Source organism: Petaurus breviceps, unplaced genomic scaffold (assembly GCF_028583685.1).
Source record: "Petaurus breviceps papuanus isolate PSGF00001 unplaced genomic scaffold, PetGlider_PUasm1.0 90977, whole genome shotgun sequence".
Classification (NCBI taxonomy): Eukaryota; Metazoa; Chordata; class Mammalia; order Diprotodontia; family Petauridae; genus Petaurus; species Petaurus breviceps.
In genome coordinates this window covers 6,738,120-6,764,678 of record NW_027187391.1, presented here as the reverse complement: position 1 = coordinate 6,764,678, position 26,559 = coordinate 6,738,120, and the positions used below count along the sequence as shown (strand labels likewise).

The 26,559-nt window shown below is 37.3% G+C and overlaps 1 protein-coding gene across 1 annotated transcript in view; it reads left to right on the top strand.

Moving 5' to 3' along the window:
• Positions 1–26,559, top strand: part of ARFGEF3 (ARFGEF family member 3) — a 229,582-nt gene that overhangs the window by 184,258 nt on the left and 18,765 nt on the right. Inside the window, exons 21-32 of the mRNA XM_069077269.1 lie at positions 183–328; positions 2,092–2,271; positions 5,217–5,361; positions 6,745–6,867; positions 9,988–10,088; positions 14,386–14,530; positions 17,149–17,277; positions 19,469–19,645; positions 21,056–21,170; positions 23,276–23,378; positions 24,076–24,207; positions 25,393–25,514. Coding sequence (XP_068933370.1) covers positions 183–328; positions 2,092–2,271; positions 5,217–5,361; positions 6,745–6,867; positions 9,988–10,088; positions 14,386–14,530; positions 17,149–17,277; positions 19,469–19,645; positions 21,056–21,170; positions 23,276–23,378; positions 24,076–24,207; positions 25,393–25,514 — 1,618 coding nt within the window. The remainder of the gene's footprint in view (positions 1–182; positions 329–2,091; positions 2,272–5,216; positions 5,362–6,744; positions 6,868–9,987; positions 10,089–14,385; positions 14,531–17,148; positions 17,278–19,468; positions 19,646–21,055; positions 21,171–23,275; positions 23,379–24,075; positions 24,208–25,392; positions 25,515–26,559) is intronic.

The following is a 26,559-nucleotide window of genomic DNA, read 5'->3' as shown; positions in this document are numbered from 1 at the left end:
TAATGTGACCATTTTCCTTCCAACATTTTTCTTTTTTTTTTCACTAACATTGCCAATCTGAGGGCTTTGAGGTAGCAATAATCATCCTTCTGAAAATGTTAATAATGCTTTGCCTTTATACTATGTATATGGCACCAAGTGTTGTCTGTTCCTGATTTCAAGTTTTGTCTCCTTTCTTATAGGAGAAGTTAAATCCACCCAAGATAGGAGAAGTGCTCTCCACCTGTTCCGTCTCGGGGATTCAATGCTCAGGATTGTCCGGAGTAAATCTCGGCCACTACTCCATTTCATGCGCTGTTGGAGCCTTGTGGCCCCTCATCTGGTAGAGGTAAGTATTTGCAGGAAGTAGGAAAGACCTGGCTAACTCCAGACATTTTCAGGACAGAAAAGTCAGAAGAGTAGCTAGACATATACGAATATATCATGCAGAGACAACTGTTATATCATATTTCATAGTTTATAGTCATACACACATACATATGTGAAATGTTTATATAGGTGTATGTGTGTACATACAGAATAATTGTCTCTTTGCATTTTTAGAGGAAGTTAACTCTCCCAATGAGATCACAGGTCTGGTCCAAAATATATGTGTGTATGTGTGTGTTTACATACCTATATGCAGAACCTTATAAAAGTTCCAGCAGATTATAGAGAGTCCCCTCATGTAGTAGAATTTGTACCTAGCTATATCCACATATATGTACATATAGAGAGAATGTGTTCCAAAAGTCTTAGGGCAATTTGAACACAATTCAAGCTTTAAACTGTACCAAGTTTAAACACACCTGTGATTTTATTGGAATTGGAAACTCCCTCTACCAGTACATGTAGGCAGTTACTCTATGATTTAGACAGTTGCCTGGGGATATAGTAAATGGTTGAATGATTTGTCCAGTGTCACAAAGCCAGTATGTGTCAGAGGTGGAACATGGCCCCATGTCATACTGACTCTGAGACTGGCTTCTCTAACCACTACTCCACCCTGCGTCTCTTGATACAGAATTATTGCTGTATGGTAATAGCATTCCATAAGTCACAACATAAAACTAAGTGGCATCACTTTATAAGAATCACACAATATGTAGTATCTGAAGTGTCATTATCAAGGGGACAGAGAAGACACTGATTCTAACTCTGTCCCTCTCCCCTACAGTGATATACAATATGGTACTCTACAGAATTATTCACCTCCTTCAAATAACATCCAGTATTGACTTAAATCAGAAAAAGAGAAAAACAGGCAATTTCCCATTCCTCCTCTGGGAAAAGTAGGTCAGTTTGAGTATAAAAATGTCTTTATGTTCTTGCTAGTCTGTCACACTAAGCTCCTTAAGGCTAAGAATTATGTGTTCCACTAACTTTGTACTCACTCTAGTACCTAGGATAGCGCCCTGCAAAAAGCTCTATAAAGGTTATTAACTGTCTGCTTCTCAGATGCCTGGAAATGCTTTGTACTGCAGTGTCTTTCCCCAGTTTTGTTACAGTTCTCACATAGCACCTTTCATCAGATAGTCAGAAAGTATTTTGCAGGATTTAATTCAGCCACCCAAGAACACTTTGTTGGGGACAAAGGGTAACAGTGATTTGACTCTTTGGGAAACAGCCACAGAGGAGTTGTCTATTTTTTAAGTCAAGTCAACAAGCGTTTGTTAAGCGTGTACTGTATGTCAGGCACTCTGTTTAGGTCTAAGTGCTAAGCATTTTTTTTAAGTGTGGGTGAAAAGCCTAGGAATGGATCTAATGTATCTTAAACCCATTATTTTGGAGAACACATCTTCATAATGGAATGTATTGAGTATTTAATGAGAAAAAGTTATTAAAAAAAACAGAAACAATCAGATTCTTTGATTTTTCCTGTAACAGTTGAGCTTTGGCATGTCTGTTAAATTGGGGATATGGCTGATGAACCAAACATCTTCTGGAAAAATGCAATTCTTGCTCAAATTGGCAACCCAACTCCTAAAAATTCCTTGGAATTTTGTAGTCAGCTTTTCAGTTTCATCCTCGCTAGGAAACCCTTCAGGAAAATTTATTTGACTTACCTAAACCCTTGATGCTCTTCCACTCTTGACCTCTTCCCCACTACAGGCTGCCTGCCACAAGGAAAGGCATGTTTCTCAGAAAGCAGTCTCCTTCATCCATGACATCCTTACAGAGGTTCTGACAGATTGGAGTGAACCCCCGCATTTCCATTTCAATGAAGCACTTTTCCGTCCCTTTGAACGCATCATGCAGCTGGAATTGTGTGATGAGGATGTCCAGGACCAGGTAAGTAGCCTCAGTTGGTAAAATGTGGAAGCATGAATAGTCCTGCAGACGTGGTGGGAATTTTAATCAGCTTGCTTACTCCAGGATTTTGTAGAGAAAGGATTCACACTAGACACAAGAGAGGAGAGAGAGAGATGTTATTACTTCCAAAGTATTTGCCTTTCCACTATTTTCCAACATATTCATCATAGTTATCTTCTCTTTCTCCTCTGTTCTTGCTCCCTGCTTGTCCCTAGCCCCTACATTTAAAAGCAGACATGTTGGCTTCCTATTTCAGTGATCCCTTTGAGGTTTGTAACCATGTCTTGTTAAAACTTGTATCCCTTCCAGCATGAAGTGTAGTGCTCTGCACATAGTAGGTGCTTAATAAGGATTGTCAGTCTCTAAAGGATTGTAAGTCATCAGGTTCCATTCTAGATGTAAGATATTTTAATAACTATGCATATTTGTTACACAAATTTTGTTTTTCTCTATTTTTAATGGGGTGGGGGTGAGAGGGAGCTAAATAGATTTGTATTTTTTAATAGAGAGGTAGTGCAAAAAATGTGAAATATTGCTTTCACTTTCAGATGTGGTCACTATTATTAGTTTTACTTAATTGTGTTATAAAAAGTATTATGGGGCAGCTAGGTGTGCAGTGAATAGAGCACCGGTTCTGGAATCAGGAGAACCTGAGTTCAAATCCAGCCTCAGACACTTAACACTTACTAGCCATGTGACCTTGGGCAAGTCACTTAACCCCAATTGCCCTGCCTTCCCCCCTCCAAAAAGGCAAAAAAAAATAGTAGAAGTAATCTGTAAATGTCTGTAATGTAAAAAATAACATCAATCAATCAAAGGAAAAAATAACTTGATATTGGCTTAATATAGGGAAGTGCTGATTTTCATGGCATGCAAAAGAACATACTTCAGTTAATAAGTTGTCCATAGTCTATCACAAATAGCTCTGTATTTGGGAGAAACAATCTTAAAATGAATCCCAAAGAAAAGAATGGGCACCCTGGTCTATTAATCCATCGTATACATATAAAAAGCTACACCATGGAGAGGAAGTGAGCAGGCTTTAGTAAGATCAAGAGCAGAAAGAGGGAAGAGGTCTCCACACACATTCAGTCCTTATTAGAGTATACAGTCCTTCCAACTGGGGAGAAGGAAGAGAGAGATACAAAACAAGATATGCAACACAGCTGCCCAGATGAGCAGGGGAAATCTGTGACTCTTCTCATGGGAGGAATAAGGAAGAAAGAGTTAAAAGGAATTATTCCCTTTCATGGCAAGATATATTAGGAGACCAGGAGTCTATAGGGATCTGAGAAAACCAATTCTGCATCCATGGTTTATATAGATTTTCATCTTCATGTCACAATAAAGTCCTTTCTTTTAGTATAAAATAGGTCAAATAATAAAATTGTCCCTTTTAGTTTTCTCTAAAAAAGAAGCATTTTTGTGCTTTATTCTTTTCAAGCTAGGCTATGATAAAATAAGTACAGACACAATTGGTTTCTATTTTATCAAGTGGGTAAAATAGATCTAGAGTAGAAATTTGGAATTATTCCACTATATAATACTTATACCTAGGGCAGAGTGGGACAAACCTCATAGAGGAAGTCATTCATTGTGTAGCACTAGGAAATGAGTTGAGATTTCTTGCTAGTCCATACTATATGAGGTGCCTCTTAACATTTGTCCTAAAATTCTCTAGGTATGAGCTTTTGGTTATTTACATGCTACGTAGTTAGGATGACACCTAAAATGTACCTCCCATGCTTTATGCTACTGACTGTTCAAAAAGTACCATGTTTCTTAGTACTAATCTGAGGGCCCTTTCTGTTTTCTTATCTTTCTTGGACTGGTTGCCCAGATGCTATTGACTTCCATTCCTATCCCTTCATCTTCTCTATACTGTGATTCCTTCACTCCTCTCTAGGGACCATTGCCAACGTCTCCCACCCACACATTTTGGCATAAAGGAAACAGCCTGAAAATGTCTAGGGGACAATTTCAGACCACTGTAAAGATTGCTGAAGAGGGAAATTTGTTTTAAAAAATAAAAAACCTAAATCTGAAGCAGGTGCTCTTTTATGAATTTACAGATTTATCATGACATTAACAACTACCTTAAACATTTTTCATGATTATTAAATATTTGAGATTTTGTACTGGTGTTTTTAAGGAAGTCAATGAATAACAAGGAGCAAAGAGGACCATTTCCCAATTGGAGCATGTTAAACATCAAAGACAGAGGGTTTATTGCCTATTTCTTACCAAATGATGTAGAATAAAAATACTGATGGATGTTGGACACTAATTGCTTTGTTATTGTTGATAATCGTGCCTTTGACTAAAAGTGATACTTAGACATTACAGAATTGTACAATGTTAGAGAAATGTGAAAGGTTAGAGTTCAATTAGTACAACTTATCATACTGTTAGTAGCAGATAGGGGAGCACTGTTAGTAGCCTCATGACTACAGACTTGTACAGTGACATTTCCACTAGACCTTACAGCCTGTAGAGTCTACAGATTTCTTAGTCTTCAAATGTACTTGGGAAATTTTAGCTTTAATAGCCAAGGTGCTCTAGCTGGGTTAGTAAATGTGGGATTATCTGATATCTGATCCCAAGGACATGAAATTTGGCTCTACCATTTACTACCTACGTGACTTTGGGTTTCTTAGTCTAAATTTCATGATCTCTTTAAATCTTAGTTTCTTTGGGATTGAGTTAGGTTACCTCTAAGATCCCTTCTAACTCTATATCTTTGATCCTATGAACATGAAAAAGATGAAATATAATTTGTTGATGCTGTTACTTTCTTTGACCATTATCTCTGAATGAAAGGGGAAAGAGCTATATAACAAGAAGGGAGCCACGGTCTTTCCCAAGCATGTCTTGACTGTTGTAAGAAGTAACATTTTTGTTTGTTTCATTTCTTTTTAATTCAGGTAGTCACATCAATAGGAGAGTTGGTCGAAGTATGTTCTACTCAGATCCAGTCAGGATGGAGGCCCTTATTCAGTGCCCTGGAAACAGTGCACAGCAGTAATAAATCAGAAATGAAGGAATATCTTATAGGAGATTACTCCATGGGTAAGGATATTTGGATGATTCTTTCCTCTTCAGTCTCTATCACATGCTTTTGTAATGCTAGGAGAGACTTGACCATTTTAACAAGCAACAAGGAAGTGACAGTAGTTAGAGAGAGATTGAAGTTTAAAGAAAGGGAGGAAGTGATCAATGGGACAAGTTTCCATATGACACAAGGGAGGAGGAGCTGCATTACAGGCCCAAGATGACAAAATGGTCTTGAAAAGAAAGGCCACCAACTCATCTATTGAATACAAAACAAAGGAGGAGAGGATGGATAAAGATGTAGAAAAAAAAGAAAAGTGCATAACTTTCAGTTATGTGTTAGCTTTAGTTCAGTGTTAGTTAGTTCAGTTCAGTGATAGCTTTCATTGCCTCAGTAAATCAGGAAGCAAGATCATCTTCTAAGTGAGAGATACAGACACAGAGAGAAAATGAGAGACAGAGAGACCAAGACAGAAACAGAGATATAGAGGGATAAACAGAGACAAAGGGAAAGGGACAGAGAGACAGAGACAGAGATAATTAGAGGGTAAAGGGTAGAAGTTTGGAAGTACCACTTGAGGAAAGTGCTGGAGAGTCTATCCAAGGTGAATAGAAGGATTGATTTGCAACTATGAGAGCATAATCAAAGTTATAGCATGTAAATTTTTAACCATCCCAATCATCATGCTCATGTGACTCCCTCTATCCATACAAGATGAAAGAAAGGTCCTCCAGGGTCAAGAATTCGCAAAGGAAGAGCAACAGGAGGAAAAGGAGGAGGGTTGGGGACAGAGATTTCAGTTCCAATAGGGGCTGGGGCATCTCTGTGATCAGAAAAATGGCAAGTCAACTTTGTAAGAAGGGAGGGAGTACCCACAAAATGACAATTCTTTGGGCTTTCTGCCCGCAGAAGTAGTTAGCTTAGGCTTCCTTTTCATGTTTGCTACGTAAAAATACCGTCAAAAAATTCCAGCCCTCACATCCCCTAAGATTATGTTGAAGCGCTCTCATTCCATGTTGATATTCCATAACTACCATTGATAGAGCATTACAAGAGCTTATTGAGTCTGATTATATACAACTTCTTCATTTCATTGTTGGGCTCATGCTTTGCCTTAATTCTGCTGTGTATTCAACTCTCTCCTCAGGTATCTCAGCCTGGCATTTCTTTGTGAAGTGCCTATACACCTGCAATGTACTCACTGTTTAGCAGAACAATATTTGCAGGCAAACTAATGAGTCTGGTCCCTGGAAACCCATGGACTTTTGTTGAGTAATTGTCAATTCAGGGATAAGAGTGTCTCTTTCTGATAGTTTCTTTGGGGAGTTCCTTTAGAGATGTTCTCGGTTTGGCTAACCTCAAAGATGACAAACTTACCTTCTGCATTTCTCTTCCCATAGGAAAGGGTCAGGCCCCTGTGTTTGACGTCTTTGAAGCCTTTCTGAACACAGACAACATCCAGGTGTTTGCCAATGCAGCCACCAGTTATATTATGTGCCTTATGAAGTTTGTCAAAGGATTGGGTAAATGTGACTTTCTAATGTATTTAATTTAGCCAAACCTCTATGTTCTCTTTTAAAGATGGCATTTGTCTGGAAGCCAGGCCCTTTGTCACTAGGCATACTGTGTGCTTGGGAGGAAGCAAGCATCCTAAGACTTGAACAGATGGTAAACAGTGTGTGTTATGTACCAGAACCAAAACGCTTATTATAAAAGTCATTTGGATGTTATCCAAAGCTAAATTACAGTATGGTGCTGTTGAAGCTGTATGCAGAGTGTAGGCCTATGAAGAAACACATTGTAGAACACTCAAATCTCTTTAGTCCATCTTCTTAATTCTGATAGCATATGATAGTATTATATTCAGTAATCGTGATAGATCTCATCTATATACTATTGTTTTATAGTTTACAAAATACTTTTCTACCAACAAGCTTGAGAGAATAAGCAATGATTTGTGCATTTTACATGCAGGGAAATTGAAGCCTGATGATTTGCATGGTCATACAGTTAATGAACAGCAGACCCAGGACATGAATTCAGTTTGACACAAAATGTAATATTCTATATATTTTTAACTTGTGATTTTGAATGAAACCACTTTCTTTATTGCCAGACTATCAGTGATCTAAATTCAGTTCAGGAGCCCAAAGTATATGACTTTGAATGGGCCCCTTTAACCTTTGTTATTTGTAAAATTTGTTTCCAGTAAAAAGTAAACCCCAAGTCATACAGAAATTCTTTGACTTATCATATTTAGGCCCTTTCAAGTTACTTTTTTTTTGGAGGGCAAATGGGGCTAAGTGATTTACCCAAGTGATTTGCCACATGGCTAGTTTTTTGTGTTAAGTGTCTGAGCTTGGATTTGAACTCAGGTCCTCCTGACTCCAGGGCCAGTGCTCTATTCACTATACCACCTAGCCGCCCCTTCAAGTTACTTCTTAGTATTTTAAATTCTCTAGAACATACAGTACTATAGTATATAATATAACCCAAATTCATCTCAGGTTCAGGTTTATCTCATCTGAGAAGTTTGGAAATTACCTTATTAAAAATAATCACAGTTCCACCAAGAATTTAGATGTCAGATGGTATAGAGTTTGGGAACCTTTTTGTAGAAACACAGTATAATGCACTGAATGGTTTTATTGAAAGCTCAAAATATTTGACAATTCTACATTTTTTGAAATTAAAAAACAAGACACAAATGGGTTGACCAACATCATTCAGATCCTATGTAGAGCTAGAGATGAAACTGAATCCTAAAATGTAAAATATAATCTAGTGCTTGAAGTCTACCACTGATCAAGGTCAGGTGCCTTCTTTGGACTGGCTTCCTGGCAATTTCTGTCATCTGTTGGATTGCATATTTTTTATAGGTTATAATCTAGCCCAAAGATAAGCTCTTAAAGTCATTCCAGGAAGGACAGAAGCTTGTAAGAGCTAAGTTGCAAGAAGGAAACAGAGAGAATCATGGTGACCAGATAAATGTACTGCACTAACAAAGCTACTAAAAAAAAAAGAGAGAGATTTCAAGAAGACAGAATCTAAGAGTAGGAAGGCTTCTTAGAAATCATTCTGGTCTAAGTTGTAGCCATCTGAACATCCTTTTTCCAGCATTCCCAATAAAAGGTCATCCAGTATCTCCTTGAAGACCCCCAACAGGGAGAAACACACCACTTCTTGATATTCCACTTGGATCCAGTTTTGATTATAATATTTTTTTCCCTTATATCAAGCTAAATTCTACCTCTCTGAAATTTTTCATGCCCATTGTTATTAGTTCCACCTTCTGGAGCCAAGCAGTATAAGTGGAAACCCTCTTCAACATTCAGCCCTTCAGATAGCTGAAGGATAGCTATTATATCCCCCTCCCCCATCTCTTTTCTTCTTTGCAGTAAATATCCCTAGTTTCTCCCATTGATGCTCAATAACATATTCTCCAGTCTTTTCACTCTCCTTGTCAACTTCTTCCATGCCATTTTGTCTATATTTTTCCTAAAATGGTGCCCAGAACTAAATACAGGATTCTCGATGTGGCCTGCTGTATCATATATACTTTTAATCACCTATTTCACATCTTGCCACTTTCACATGCAGTATTATAAAGAAGATTCTTTAATATTCTTCTTTAGAGTTATATGCAACTCAGTCTCCCTAGAGTATATTAGAAACTAGCCTGAGGTTTTCATTTATGTTTTTTTATTTTTTTTAATATTTATATTCAAATGGATATGTTTCTTTTTGTTTCAAGACTTTCCTCCAGTGATGCACATCACAATTCATCCATGCTTATACATCCTGAGAAGTTCTTCATGTCTTCCTGAAAATTCACTACAAAGAGTCCACCTAATTTACAATATTAATTATTATACATTTAATACACAATGATTATTTAATTTAAAAGAGTGAATCTGTGTTAGATACAGAAGAAAAACAAAGGATTTATGCCTGGTTATTGTCCTCTTAATTTGACCTTTAAGAATAGGTTTTTGTAAAAATAAATAAATAAATAAAAGAATAGTTTTTTGTTTTCCCCATGTGATAAGAAGTATTAATTTAAATGTGTTTTTTTCCCAAGAAGAAAACATTCCTCTTTGCTTATTTGCTTCAGAATTTTAACCAATACTTAGTAATTATGTCTGTTTACCCACAGGGGTGGGTGCTAGTTATCTATAAATATAGATAATTAGAAACAATTGTAATACTGCACAATGATTTTATTAAAATATACGAGCAGAGCAATTACAAAGGAAAGGAAATGATTGCAATTCACAGATACAATCAATGCTGCTTACCTATAGGAAACCTGAAAGTCACACTAGTAATAGGTTATACATATGGACAAATAACAGATGGAAATAATTTAAATTCAATTAAATGTTCCTCATCCCCAGCCCCTCAAATGTGTAGTGTCTCCCCAGTCTCTCTTATCATTGCTACTTAGTGATGAGCATTGGCAACAAATAGACATTTTCTCAGCTATAGAGAAGCATAGCCTCCCTTTCAGAGATAAGGTTTATTTTTGGTAAGGACCTTGATGGTTTCTGTTATAGCCATCTCTCAGCAAACTGGCTTAGAAACAGTGCTATGGTATACTGGCTTTTTTTTAACCCTTTTGTATTTATCTTCCTATCCTCTAGGAGAAGTGGAATGTAAAGAGATCGGGGATTGTGTGCTAGGGTCATCAACATCAACAGACTTGTGCCTTCCCGCTCTTGATTACCTCAGGAAGTGTTCTCAGGTATGGCGAAAATGAGCATCTGGGTCTCTGAAGTCTCCTCAGATCTCTGGGTCTGAATTGACCCCAGCCAGAGATTGTTGTAATGTTTATAGATAGTGTCCTTTGCTCACAACAAACACTTTCTGCTATCCTAGAGGAATGAGAGAATGGATGTGGTGACTTCTTCCTCTCTCCACCCTTTGCAAGAAAGAGAAAAACATTGGATATTGTCCTTAATGGAGGCAATAAGTCTCCTAAATCACTGATGGCACTGAGAGACAATACACTAACTCAAGGATTCTTAACTTTTTCTGAGACATGGATCTCTGATGAGCCTTATAGATCCCTTCTTAAAATAATGTTTTTAAATCACTGAAAGAAATGCTAAATACCAAGTAGTTAGAGAAAATAAAGGCATAATTTTTCCCCATAGTTCACAGGCTCCTTGAAATCTATCCACAAGCATCTTATGGGTCTGTAAACCCTGGTAAGGAAACATCTTTTGAGTCAAACACAACAGGACATAGTAGCTACAGTATATTAATATTATGGAAAATAGATGGTCTATGTATCCCTCCCTACCTCCCCTCCCCCACTGAGTATGTGTGTCTGGGTACAAATCTTTCTGTGTGTTCTCTTTAACTTTCTCTATACATTTTTTGTCAGTCTCTTCTCTATTTCTTCTGTCATTCTTCTTTAATTGATCATAACATGGAAATAATTTTATCGCTTTTTATATTTAAATATTTAATGTTTTTTCTTAATTTTCAAAAAAGTGGCATGTCATGCTTCCTGTTTCTCTTTAAAAAAAAAAAAGACCTGACTAAATTAATGGTGTTATTTTTGAAAAAAAAAAAAAACTTATATGATTCTAGATTTTTTTTTAAATTGTGAGGTTTTGGCCCTCAATTTAAAAAAAATCCTTGTTATAGAACAGGGACATTTTCAAAGGAAGAAAGATAATGAAGGAGAAATTCGGTGACAGTTGTGAGGATGAATGAAAGCTATAAAAGCTGTACTGCCTTTGAATAGGAACAATTTAAACAGGCCACATTTATAACTCCATAAATTTCTGGACTCTAAAAGCAAGGTCATAGTAATAAAACTCTGAGTCATATAGCAATGGGGATTAAGCCACAGTTCATGGACCACATGTAGTTCTTTATAGATGAAAATGTGCTTTGCAGAAGGTTATGACAAAGCTAGTTATAGTCCTTCATCCCTTTAGCTATATTCCTCTATGCCTACCTCCCCTCACTTACAGTCAAAAGAAAAGCACTAAAAAGTATTAAAAAGATCAGTCAAAAATATACGTGATAAAGTGATTTTTTCATGAGTGATACCACTTTTGTTCATCAAACATTAATTAAGCACCTGCTGTATGCCACACTGTAGTTTAGCTTTTCTCTTCCTTTTTGAAGAGTTGCTCTTGGTCAGTTTGCCTTCACTAAATGTGTGACCTTGTTTCTCCTCCCCATCCCTTCCTTCTTACTCATTGGCTCCCAGTTTCCTCTAAGATCAAATATAAAGTTCCCTGTTGCTTAAAGTCTTTCACAACTTGGCCCCTTTCTACCTTTGCAGCTTCTTGCACTTCAGGTCTAGGTGCACCTGCCTTCTTGCCACACAGCGCTCCATCTCTTGACCCTGCAGGTTTGCCCTAGATGTTCACAGTTTCTTTCCTCACATCTACCTCTTAGCTCCGCGGTCCTCCTTAGACTCAGCTCAAATTACACCTTCTTCAGGAAGCCTTTCCTGGGTCCCCACTTCCCTCCCTCCACTATTGCCTTCCCAATGAGATTACCTCTCATATATGCTACATATATCATATGTATGCATAGTTGTTTACATGATGTAGCCTCTATTCAAATAGAGACATTTGGATGACAGGGTATTTGCCTTTCTTTTATCACCCACATAGTGTATAGCACATCAATCAATTGATAAATAGTTAATAAGTGCCGACTATGTGCCAAGCTCTGTGCCAAGCATTGGGAATACAAAAAGAAGCAAAAGACAGTCCCTGCCCTCAAGGAGCTTACAATCCAATGGAACAGCTCACTGATTGAATGCCCAGAACAAGTAATGTGCTAAGAACGCCTTTTGGGGGCTTGTAACTTCCCAGGTAGGTCCGGTTTGGGGGCCCATGCTGTTACGGATATAAACTATACTGGAAAGACAGAAAGGGAAGAATCCATATAAGAAGGCTCCAATGAGGCGGATGCATCGATGTGAAGCTCATTGTAGAGATTAAGGAAAATGATCATAAGGTATATGACCAAGTGTCCCAAGGGTCTAATATTTTATAAGCATTAGATGCTTTATTAACCAAGCATTTCTAAACCAATTGCTATGACCAGAGAAAGAGTTGAGGGGTAGCTCTTCTCGACCTAGTAGAAACTGGAGCTGAAGTAGAAAAAAAAAGTGGATTTTTCTCAAAATTATATATTTTTATATACTATCTACCTTTTTGGATCTAAACTTGTTATCCTATGATCTATAATTTTCAAGCAAAATGTCTATATGTGAACACTGAAGATGCATGAAGGATTTTTTTCTTCTCTGAAGCCCAGGATCCCATTTTGAGAATCACTTTTGAGCAGTAGGCACAAACTAGTATGAGTTTTAGGGCTTCCCTGATTTGGGACAACCCAACTAATAAAGAAAGAGTTGCCCTGGGGAATAAGACCCATTCTCTAAATTATCATGTTCTGTTTTCACTGCTGCTCTGGCTGTTGAGAATGGGGGATAGATGAGGAATATATTCTGATGATGGGAAGAGGGAGGTATGCTTTGTTCCTTTGTACCAAGAGTTTCATAGTAATAGAGAAGAATCTCAGAAGACTCCAGGCGTGAGAGGTCTAAGTTAGAGAAAAGTCAGAACTGCTCTTTCTTGGTCCCCTCCTCTCTGGTCTCCACAATAACATTTCTCTCTCTTCCCCCCTTTCCCAATGCCCTTGGATTTCTTCCTAGCATTTACAGCCCATCTGTGTCCCTTGTCCCTCTAGCCAGTTTGATAGGGTAAGGGAGAAGGGAATGCTTTGGAAGCATTTCTTTCTTGCCTGTTAACAACAAAAACCCCAACATTTCCCATAGAAATAATGTTATATTGATAGATTCAGGAAAGAACCTATCCCCTATACCCCAGCCCTCCCCCCCAAACAATCTCTTTAACCTTTTTAATCTATATAATGTAGTAGAATTACTATGCAACATTGTTGACTCATATAATTATGGCTTCAAGTATCTGTGGTCTCTGGAGTGTTTTCAGCTATGGTAAAGGTTAAAGTCTCTGTGGGCAGGAGTTTGATGCTGGGCTCTTCCCTGCTCACTTGCCAAAACTGAAGGAATCCTGGTTATTTTCCTTTCCTTAGGTAACTAATGTGCTTAGATTCAGTGAGTTGCCATGCTCCATCTAAGGACTGCATTTTAGAGAAAGGAAGAAAAGCAACAGCTGTACAGGTCACCTCCACTAAATTCCTAGTGTCACGCCTCACTTTGGCATACAGTTGACGCTAGTTCCTTAATCAATCAAGTATTTCTTTTTAGTCTACTATGTGCTAGGCACTAGAGATACAAGTATTAAGAATGAAATTATCCTGATTCACAAGGAGCTAATGGAAGAAATCTGAAATACATATGAAAATATATACAGCAAAAATATTAAACGAATAAATGCCAACATATACACAATAGTTAAATATGAGGTAGTTTGGGAGGGAGGGCACCAACAATTGGGAAGACTAGGAAAGGCTTCATGGAGAAGATAGTGTCTGGGCTTCATCTTTAAGGAAGAAAAGTGCTACTCCATGATGGCAAGAGTGAGAAAGGATTATGTTCAGACATGGAGGATGTTTTGTCCAAACACACAAAGATGAGAGATGAAGTTTCATGGGTGAGGAACAACAAAAAGTATACTAAATGCTGTGTCAATGGAAAGGAAGTTATGGAAAGTACTATCAAGCTGGAAAGGCTTCAAAGATAGGCTTAATGATGGATAGAATTTCTAATGAAGGAAGACTAGCTAGGTAAACAGGGGCTGAATATTACTGAAATCAGTGGAGAGAGTGCTCACCTATTATAAACATTTGAAGCCTAGGTTAGAGAGCCTTATCAGGGCAATTAATTTTAATATTTTGACTAAGAAAATATTCCAAGTTCCAGATAATCAATTGACCAACCTTTACAACTCAAACCATGGATCAGAGATTTTTCATATTCCCCCATTGCCATCTCTTATTGTTAAATAGCTCCTGGGTATCTGTTGTCCCTTTAAATCTATTTCTTCCTTTACTTTGTGGATTCTTTGTTTTCCCATTAGTTGCTTGCCAAAATCTACAAGATGCCCTTGAAACCAATTTTTCTTGGTGGGAGGCTTGCCAGCTTGCCTCGGAGAGTTCAAGAGAATTCAGCTAGTAGTGAGGATGGGATCGAATCGATACTTTCTGATTTCGATGATGATACTGGTAAGTGAATTTTAAAATATCAGCTAATTAAATTATTTGCCTTGTGTATATTCCCAGCAACTTAAACAACAATTTAAGCACCCTACAAGGATGGTCTCCTAAGATGATGTTCTTTATCCCATGAGGTCGGCAAACCCAACTGAAACCTCAGTAGTTTTCAAAGTTCAAAAGATCTCTAAGCAGAGAATACAGTTTTGCTGTGTCTCAGTTTCCTCATCTCTAAAGCAAAAGGAGGCGGGGGACAGAGTTGATATCCTCTAAACTCCCTACCATCTGTGATTCCAATTATCTGTGTCTCAGTTCAGGTGAAGTGCATTTGCAAAGGCCCCATCTTAAGGCAGATTGCCACAAGTCATTTATAGCTTGCTACTCTAAATTTACTGCTATGATTTTTCACTTGAATTCAACAATTTGGAATGAATTTGTATTGCTATATCTTAAACAAAACTGGCTGCTAACCAAGTCTTTGAAACTTCTTAGGAAATATAATCAATTCAGAATTCCTTCTGGCAAGTCCATATGGACAGAAAGTTGGGGAAATGAGACTATTAGTAGAGAACAGAAAGAAAATCCACTGGAGTCTACAGGCTCTAAAATTGAATTTTTTTCGCCTTTTCAAATTAAATCCCATGTTAGCCACCATGAATTAGAATCCAGTCCAGTAGCCTGTTTTCTTGGGTGACTAATTCTCAGACTTTTAAAACTAATTATTGGTGCATTTACCTCTTTCTGTCTGAGATAAACCAGTTTTACTCTAGAAATGAAGACTGAGTCACATTGATGACATCCTTTTGGAAGTCTAGTTTCTGGGCACAGGATGTATGTTGCTTTTCTCATCATCTGACACTATATTATATTTCCCATATAATAAAGTCTAGCTACCATTGCATGTGGGAGTTGGGAGTAGTGCTTTCTTTGTAAAGTTTTATATGTAGTAAAACCTCACTGATTCAGGCCAATTAGGGGGAAGGCCTTCTGACTTAATGAGAGCTTGAATTGGTGAATGTTTTAGAAATATTAAATATTATAAATATAAAATATAAAATTTCACTGTTGAAAGGGACCTCAAAGGTCATCTATTCCAACGCATACCTGAACATTAATCTCCTTTTACAACACAGTTTGAGTAAGCATTCACAGGATCATAGATATAGAGTTGGAAGGGACCTTACAGGGAAATTCCATATTTTATAGATGATGAAAATAAACTTGCCCAAGGGCATACATATGGTAAGTAGCAAAGCCAAGACTTGAACCCAGATCTGCCTCCAGATCCAGTGCACTTTTTATTATACCATGATGCCTCTTTAATATTTATTTATATACCCATAGTGATAGATATAGCATAGGATAGACAGGACTGTGTCCTATTTTCTCTCTACATTCCATCTCTTATTAATCTCCCATAGGTTCAACTCTCACTTCTATGTAGACGACTCTGAGTTGTGTCTATCCAGGCCTAGTCTCTCTTCTTACCTTTAGTACTGAATTAGCAAAGACATTTCCAAATTAATGTCCTATAGACACCTCAAACTCTATATGTCCAAAATTAAATTCATTATCTTTCCCACCAAATCCCGCCCTCATTGTAATAATTACTGTTTTTCCTTACACTAAGAAAAAAATCTACTTCTTTACAACTCCCATCTGTTGCTCCTAGATCTTTACACTTAGACTAAGTAAGTACATATCCCTCTTCCACAGGACAGCCTTTCTTAAAAAAAAATTATTTAATGAAACAAGCATTTCCATAACATAATACAATAAAAAAGAATGCACATGAAACTACAAATCTATTATGTACAACTTGCTATTCCTTGCTATGCACTAAATATAAGGACACATTCCCTATGTTTTCTTTTTTCTAGGCTAAATATCTCAGTTCATTCAACTCATACTCAGCTGACATAATTTCACACCCCTCCCACTCTGGTCAACATCCTGTAGTACTATATAGTTTGTTAGTGGCCTTCCTAAAATATAACGCCCAGAAGAGAATACAGTAATCTTCTAAATGTGATGTAGTAAGTCCAAGTTGCAGTTATAACTCTGTTTCTGAACACTAGGCTTCTACTAATGAAGTGTAAAATTTCAAGAGCTTTTTTGGCTACTGTACCATATTGTTTTCTCATGTCATCGTGTGAAAAAACCTCAGGTCTTTTTTCTTAAGTTCTTTTGATGCCATTTATATCACAATCATTCCTAGTTCCTCTCCTCAGTACACACTTAAAATCATTGAACCATCCTTATATATACATTATACATTAAGCAAAACCAGCAATAGTGACCCAGTCCGAAGTATCTGTCAATTCTGCCTTCTGTAACAAGAAGGGAAGTGTGTTCCATTATGTCTTCTCTGGGAGAATTAATTAGAATTATAATTAATTTGAATTCAATTTCCCTTTAATTTTTTTTAATCTAGAGGATGTTCTAAAACATTGAATTTCATGTCCTTTACTCTTTTGGGATCTACATATGCTGCTATGCCTATATTTAAAGATGCTGGATTATAATGAATTTATATTTAATATGTGTGCAATATAAATCATTGCTAACTTGAAAAGTTCTTTTCAATATTCCTACTGTGTTTAATGGCTAGTATGTTTCTGTGTTTCTAGGTCTTATAGAAGTCTGGATCATCCTTCTAGAACAGCTGACAGCTGCTGTATCCAATTGTCCTCGACAGCACCAGCCTCCTACCCTGGATTTACTTTTTGAGCTCTTGAGAGATGTTACCAAAGTACCTGGTAAATATCTATGTCTGTGTCTTTATATGTTCTAAGTTATTGGCTTTCAGCAAGATACAGCCATTGATGTTGGCCTTGCAAAAATGCCTATAGCTGGTATATTAATGTTCCTAAGCTGATATTCAGTCAGAACTATAGTTATGATTTTTTGTGTCAATGGAAAGTTCCACAATTTTTAAGCCTGGGACAAGTGGCAAGAACCACCCTCTGGGTTAGTGGACAGGGAAAGAAAGAGAAAATGGAACACCAGCAAAAGGCCATTGCTGGGAAATTTGATATGTAGGGAGTGGGGGCAATCAACTCATGAGAACAAGGAGGAACTCCCCCCTGACTACCAATTGTTGTTGAGTCATTTTTCATTCCAGCTCTAGCACTCTATCTATTGCATCACTTGGCTGCCCATGCTGTGAAGTTCAAATAAGATGTGTGTTTTTGTTGTTCAGTCATTTCAGTCATGGCTGAATCTTCATGATGCCATTTGGTGTTTTCTTGCCAAAGATACCAGAGTGGTTTGTCATTTCCTTCTCTAGCTCATTTATAAATTGGGAAACTGAGGCAAACAGGTGACTTGCCCAGGGTCACATAGCTAAGAAGTGCCTGAAGCTAGATTTGAATTCAGGATGATGTGTTCCATGACTCTAGGTCCAGAGGTCTGTCTACTGCACTGTTCTGCAAACTGTTTCCTATTTTAATTAATTATTCTTGAAATTCTTGAAAGGTACATTTGATAAAGGGCTAGCCTGAGAGTTTTCAAAAGACTTTAATTCAGGTTCTTCCTCTGGCATATAGTGGCTATGTCCTGAACCTGAATTTAGCTTTCAGAATTCAAGATACTACCTGATTAGTTTAATCTCAGTTTCCCATAAAAATACAGATCACTCATAAAATTTTAATGAACAGGAGCAGAAACCACTTAAGTAGACTCCCCAAAAGTTCTGTTGTTATCACAAGCTCAAGAATATCCCATAATCTAAATTTATTAGGTAATGCTTTAGTTAAAAAAAACTACATCAAATTTATATTGAAAAGAAGGTAGCTGCTGATCTAAAACTTTAAAAAGTAAAGAGAGACTTTTCTTCTCATAACACAAACATTCCACTGAATTACATAGTTATCCGCATCTATTTTGGCTTATTTTTGTTAATCAAATGTCCTTTTGTCCCTGAGATCATTGTAATCTTAAAAGCCTATTTTATAAACCAAATAAATGGTGTCAAAGATATATAGGAATTCAGTTTACTGCAACAAACTTATTAAAAGTTGATATCTTTTGTTTTTTATATCACCTACCCCTCCACTCCCAAGAGCCATTCCTTATAACAAAGAAGGTGGAAAAACCCATTCAGTAAACCTAAACAATACATCAAGTCCTAATACATACATACATACATATATATATATATATATATATATATATATATATATAATATGTTTCATACCCATAGTCCTTCGTTTTTACAAAGAAGTGAAGGAGATACATTCTCATATCTCTTTCTTAGGGCCAAGTTTGCTCATTATAATTTCAGAGAGTTCAGGTTCTTTTGCTTATTGTTGCTGCTCTTTCCCTTTACTTTGTTGTAGCTACAGCATGTATTGTTTTCCTGGTTCTGATTACTTAAATTTGCATCAGTTCCTCTAAATCTTCTTATACTTCTTTGTATTTATCATAATCATCATTTCTTATAGCAGAATAATAATCTAGTACATCCACAATTTATTTAACACCCCCCCCCCAATTGACAGTCATCTGCTTTTCAGCCAACATTTATTAAACACCTTCTTTCTATTAGGTATTGTGCTTAGGAGACAGAGAATAAAACAAAACTTACCCTGACTTCTAAGAGTTTACATTCTACTGAAAGATATAGCATGTAGAGTATGTATGTATGTGTTTATGTATACATAGTAGAGCTTAAATACTTGTTAAATGATCAAGTTAACCAGAAAAGGTAACTCACAGCCATCCCAATGAGCCCTTTTAAAATTCTTGGCAATGAGCACCAATTTTTTGGAGAATTATCATTAAAATTCTTTTTCCTTTGTTTCCCTCAGGAAGAGTGGGATTTTCTACAAATCCTGATTTTTCAGATTTATAGCTAATAGATGGGGTCACTTCAAATGAGGGCAAAGACTTTTACTTTTTTTAGAGTTTGCTCTAGAAATCTGAACACTCATCATATTTCTCTTTCAGGACCCGGGTTTGGAATATATGCGGTTGTACATCTCCTGCTTCCTGTGATGTCCCTGTGGCTCCGCCGCAGCCATAAAGACCATGCTTACTGGGATGTTGCCTCAGCTAATTTCAAGCATGCCATTGGTTTGTCTTGTGAACTGGTGGTGGAACATATCCAGAGCTTTATACATTCAGGTAGTAAGTCTCCATTTGTATCTTTGTTATCAAGACCATTCATTCTAACTATTATTGTAAACGTTATCAGGTTTTGTGTACAGGTAACACACTAGGGATACTTAATAAATACATGAATACAAGGTAATTTATATAAGGTACAGCTCTGGCAAAGAACATATTGGGAGTAATTTTAAGGGAATTGTATAATTCTAGAAAAAGTTGTTAGGGAGTTTCATGCCCAAATCAGAATGGTAGAGGGGAGCTAGCAGAGAAGTAATGTGGCCTAGGAGGTAGGACACTGGTTTTGGAATTAGGAAGACGTAGGTTCAGCTACTGTCTCAGACATTTACTAGCTATGTGACCCTGGGTAAGTTCCTTAATTTCTCTAAGCATCAGTCTCCTGAGTGGAATGAGGAAATAGAGAATACAAAGGACTTTTAGTGAGTCTCTATCATGTTTGGTACGACTCGGTGGTGAAGAAACATCTAGTTTGACAGAGGCTCATGCAAAGCAGAACATTTCTGTGTGTCATCCACATAGATGTGGTCAGCTTGTCCATAGGAGCAGATAAGTATGCCCAGGGGCCTGGTTTCTAGTGAGAGAATAAGGGACCAAGAACTGAAGCCCCAAAAGACTCCTATGAGAATTGGTTTGATGTGAATGACAGTAAGGTGGAATTAGGAAACTTTATGGAGTATAGATTATGAGAATTGAAAAGACAATTCTACTAAGTCTACTATAGTAAACAAGCCTAGAATGTCTACTAGGAGTAAATTAGCAGAATTTAAGTGTATTTTACATATCAGAAATAATAAAAATGCAAAACATACATCTTTTATTCTTAAATTGATTTTTAAATAAATAGGGACTACGTATGAAATGCAATTTTATGCAATGTATTGAATACCTACCTACCTTATTGAAATAAAGAACTATTTATTGAGTATGTATTATGTGCTATGCACTGTGGGAAAAACTAGTTGAAGAATGAAGCTCCTTTTTATGTTTCTTCTTCCCTTATTAGAATGTAAGCTCTTTGAGAGTGGGGACCATCTTGTTGTTTTTGCATCCCTAGTTCTTAGCCCAGTGCCTGACACATAGTAGGTACTTTATAAATTATCTTTATCTATCTAAGACACAGTACTTCTTCTTATGGACTTACCAGTCTAGTAGGGAAAGTGTAACCTTGTACCAGAACTTTGCATTTTTCCATTGTTGAATGGTTATGTATTTACTGTGATAGATACAGTGTTACATATATAGAGAAAAGGCAGAAATGGAGCAAAGGATAAAAATGCCAAAGTGATGGTTGCCTAACTTTGTCTCCACCTTTTTTCTTCCTATAAGTGGTCATTTGTGTACATTCTCCTTACAGTGATGTGATATTCCAGGGCCATTGAATGAAATCATGCTATTTTTTTCCCATAGATATTAGGTATGAAAATATGATTAACACAATGCTAAAAGATCTCTTCGAGTTATTGGTAGCATGTGTGGCCAAGCCGACAGAAACTATCTCCAGAGTTGGCTGCTCTTGTATTCGGTAAGAAAAGTTTCCCATGCAAATTAGATATTCTATGTGAAAAATAAGAGGAGAAAAAAAATATTGGAGTAGAAAGAATAACAATTCTGTTTCTATAATTGGAAAAGAAATTATTATGTATTAATAACTTTGCCATCTCTAACGATTAGTCAATTGATAAATGCCAAATGCCTGTTCAATTTATTAAGTGTTTCTGATGTGTCAGGCATTATAGTAGGAGCTGAGCACACAGAGACAAAAATAAAAATTTACTCTGCTCACAGTTTCCATCCTACTGGGCAAATCTCCATGATAATTATGTGAGGAATACAAAGAAAAGCCCCCTACCATCTAATTGTTAAGATGCAAATACTTGAAAGATAATTAGCAAGGCAGCTAGGTGGCATAGTAGATAGAGCATCGGCCCTGGAGTCAGGAAGACCTGAGTTCAAATCCAGCCTCAGACACTTAACACTTACTAGCTGCGTGATCCCAATTGCCTCAGGGGGAAAAAAGAAACTAACTAGAAAGAAAAGGTAATAAATCACAAGTGCCAACTGAGAGCTGCCAAGAGCAAATATGGTTGAAATTCTTACATTCCTTTAGTTTGAAGGGGCCAGGAAAAAATTCACTGAGAGAGGAGGTAGAACTGAAGAATGGGTAAGAAGGAAAGTCTTACAGGCAAGAGAAATACTGTAAGAGAAAGGCAAGAGGATGTGAGGCATGTCTAATAGTCTAGTTTGGCTGGAGGCAAGGATTTACATAGGGAAGGAAAGGCAAGTTGAGGCTAGATAGTAGAGGTCCAGAAGCATATGCCTAAGGAACTCAGATATGATCCTTTAGGAAATGGTGAGCCACTGATGATTTTTGAACATAGGAATTACATGCTGCAAAGAGTATTGTAGGGAGATTAATTTGACTGTGATGACAGTTTGGGACTGGAAGAGCCCAGAAGTAAGGATTAGTTGGGAGGTTACTAGGGTAGACTAGGTATGAGGTGATAAGAATGAGGTAGGGCATTGTGGCAAGATAAGGAAAAGAAAGGACAAGTGAAAGATTTCAAGGGCAAAAATGGCAGGACTTCATGGCATTAAAAGTGTAGGGAAAGAGAGAAGAAGAAATCAAAGATGATTCTGAGGTTTCGAGCCTGGATAAATTGTTGGTATCATAACAGAAATTGTAGATTTGGGAGGGGGAAGGATTACGATTTCATTTTTTTAGATTGGAATAGTGGAACAGACCAGATGGTGAAGGGGAAAGAATATTGGACTGCATTAGTTGGGAGAACCAGGCTTGAATCCTCCATTTGCCAATGACTAAGTGGTATAACCATGGTAAAGTTACTTTGTGTGTCCAGGCCTCACTCATGTTATCTGTAAAATTATTGATATGGACTAGTTTATGTCTCATGTTCCTTCTAGCTCTAAAATAATAAGACTACTCATGTTTATATCCAAGGGTAAATGTCTAACAGAAAGTTGGAGATATGCCACTAGAGCTTGGGAAAGAGCAAGACTTGAAAATACAGATAAAGAAAATATAGAAATTAAATTTGAAGCCATATTATTCAAGAGAGAGTATACATAGAGAGAATGCCAAGGCCTGAACCAGGATAGTGTAGCACTGTGGAAACTAAGGGAGGAGAGCCTTTGAAGAAGGGACGGATTGACTGAAAGTGTCAGCTTGGTAGAGGTTAAGAAAAGAGAAAGGAAGAAGAGATTACTAAGGACCAGGTACTGTAGTAAGAGCTTTACAAATATTATTTCAACTGATAATAAGAGAATTTATGAGAAGACAAGGTAAGAAGAGAAGGTGGGTCAATAAGAAGTGCAATATCTGTAGACTCCTCATTCAATATGTTTGATACTGAAAGGAAGCTGAGAAATAGGTTTATAGTCCAAGGAAGCTGCAGGGTCAAGTGATAACTTTTTTTCAGGACAAGTATACTTGAAGGAAGATAACTAGGATAATTCCCAGAGTAGAAAGTAGCTTGGTGGTATGTCTTATTAAGCCCCCTACAGTTATCTTTTACCTTGGAAAAGGAGAAAAGCTTTTGAATGTATTGAGATCTTGGCTACAGCTCCTCAAACACTCACTTCATGTCTGGCTTTTTTTTCCATTTACAGGTATGTCCTTGTAACAGCAGGACCTGTTTTCACTGAAGAAATGTGGAGGCTTGCGTGTTGTGCACTGCAGGATGCATTCTCTGCCACGCTTAAACCAGTGAAGGTAAATCCATCATGGGAAAGATAGTCATGGGACCATCGATTTAGAGTTGAGGGATCTGAGAAGGTCATATTGTCCAAGCCCTTTATTTTATAGATGAGGAAACTAAAGCCCATCAAGGTTAAATGACTTGCCCAAGGTGGGAAATGGCAGAGTCAGAATTTGAACTTGGGTTTGCTGAATCCAAACCCAGCAACTTTCCTCTGTACTACATTTCTTTTTCTGCTGGTGATAACCTTGAAGTCACTAATATTTTTAAGACTAGATCATTGAATCATGGGATCTCAGACCCTCTGCCTAAAGCATGATGACTTACCTTAACTTATCTTTCCTTTTTACATTAGCTAAAGTTATTTGAAAGGCAGCTAGGTGGTGCACTGGGCTGGGAATCAGGAAGACTTCTCTTCCTGAGTTCAAATCCAGGCTCTCTTACTAGTTGTGTGACCCTGGACAAGTCACTTAACCCTGTTTGCCTCAATTTCCTCATCTGTAAAATGAGCTGGAAAAGGAAATGGCAAACAGCTCCAGTATCTGCCAGGAAAACCCCAAATGGGGTCACAAAGAGTTGGAAATGACTGAAAAATGACTAAACAATAAAATTACTGAAAGCATTTGTAATTTGTTTGCCCACACTGCTTAGAATCAGCGCCAATCTTGCACCCTTCTTACACACACTGATATTCTATGTGTTTTTCTGTAGGACCTATTGGGCTGTTTCCACAGTGGCAATGAAAGTTTCAGTAGTGATGGCTGCCAGGTGAGAGTGGCGGCCCCCTCTTCTTCCCCTAGTGCTGAGGCAGAGTACTGGCGGATCCGAGCCATGGCGCAACAAGTAAGTACTGTGGACTTTTTCCAGAGAAGGGAGAGGTGGTCTAGTAGTCTGAATGCACAGAAGGTGGCCCAATATTGAAGGAAAGCAGAGCAGCCCTTCTCCAAATAAGATACCTCCAGTAGTTAAATGTCCAGAAGAAAAGTTGAGAAAGCTTATTGCAATAACCATCTGGGCAGCTCTCTGCTTTCCATTGTTAGGAAGATCCTAGCCAGAATCCTCCTGTTTCAATTACCGGCTGTTCTCACCAGTAGCAAACTCATCTGACCACTGCTTGGCTTTAGTTCAAAACCAGATACAACAGATGAGATCTCTCCTGCATATCTGTGTCTGTTGACTTCATGAAAGAATTTGAAACTCTTTATCAAAACTCCTTTATCAAAAACACAGATTATACTCAAATACTCAAGTTGATCCACGATTGGTAAGTAGGTGTATGTACAGGTAGATAGAGGCAGACAAAACATTCATTAAATGCTTACTATGTGCTAGGTCTTCTGCTAACCTTGAAGGTAAAAATATAAGCAAGATAGTTTCTGCACTCAAAGAGTTTATATTCTAATGGAGAAAGATAATATAGAAAAAGGAAGAGGAAAAGCAAAGACATAGGGGGAGGGGAAAGGGCACAATATGACTTGGAGACAACTAAGAAGTTAGAAAAAAAAGCAGAAAATATTTATCCCCTAGAGTCCCCACTTTATATTTCACTAGGCAAATTAGGTGACAGGCATCTAGGCCTCTACCTGAAGTGTTTACATATCTGTAGAACCTATCAGAGGAAGACTGGAAGAACAGGGCAGGGAGGAGAGGATATCATACTTAAAACAAAGGGGGAGGGAGAAGCAAAGATGGAATTACATCTTTTCCTATAGCAATTCCTCCCACTGTTGAGTGCAATGCCTCTCACTCAGTAAATGTTACTGATAGGTAAGGATTCTTTCTAAATCATTTTTCACTTTTCTGTTGAGTCAATTAGGAGAAGCAGCTGCAACCTTTTCAAGGGCCCATTAGGTTGTTATAATTCACTAGGGAAGAGAATAGATAGAAATCAGCATTAGAGGAGACATTTGCTAAAGCAGATATTCTTTTAGCAACTCTTGGTTGTTTTAGACCAACATCAATATTATCGATGTGTATTGAACTCTGCTAAGGGACAGAAGAATTTAGCTGTCTGTCTGGGCTTTGCAGGTGTTCATGTTGGACACACAGTGCTCACCAAAGACTCCAAACAACTTTGATCATGCCCAGTCCTGTCAGCTGATCATTGAGCTGCCTCCTGATGAGAAACCAAATGGGCACACCAAGAAAAGGTAAGTAAAGGTGATTCTCCAAAAGACAAGAAAACAAATTTATTCTAATTTCAAACTCATGTTGTAATCTCAACCGGAAATTCCAGATTACACCAATTTGATTGTAAAGGCTGAAAATTATTTTATATTACAGTCTGGCAAAGAGTCTGGTTAGATTGTTGTTTTTTTCCTACTTTAAATTTTATATGAATGTTTCATGTTTCGTATTTCTACCCTCCTGGTTTTTTTTAACCTTTTAATAGTATTTTTTCCGAATTACATGTCAAGACAATTTTTAGCATTCATTTTTGCAAGATTTTGAATTCCAAATTTTCCCCCCACCCTCCTCTCTCCTCTTCCAAGAATGGTAGGCAATTTTATATAGGTTATACATGTGCTTCTATTTTCCTATTTTTATTCATTTTCATTTGTGGCCTGGTAAATCTGTCCATGGTTTTCCATTTTAGCTAGCAGGGAACAAATTTATTTTAAGTGACTCCAGATAGTTCACCAAGTCTCACCCTATTCACATGGCTATAACTTAAGCTTAAGAAGCTAACAAAAGCTATCAGCTGTGTCTCTTACATATGAAGAAAAACCTGAGCACTTCAGTTGCTTTTCATGTAAGGGCTATGGATTGATTACACTGGTCCTCCCACATTCTCACAACTGGTCACCTTGATGAACAACAGTAAATGTTTGTGAGACAGTTGGTCAGGGTTAAGGGGCACAGTCCATGGCTGGAACATTGTCAGGGAACTGGATAGAATCCATGACCTTGATTTATAAGAGCCATGTTGTAATCAACTGATAAACCACACAAGTAATTTTTTAAAAAATCAGTCTACAAGCATTTATTAAGTACTGACTGGGCCAACAATTAAACTGTGCTGGGGATATAGATAAAATGAATGAAACAACCCCTACTCTCAAGGAGTTTACATTCTAATGGAGAAGGCAACAAGTACAGATATAATAATGTAAAGAATAAATGTAAAAAGAATAGTAGCTAGAACTTATATGGCATTCTAAGATTTATAAAACCTTTCTACAAATATTATCTCAT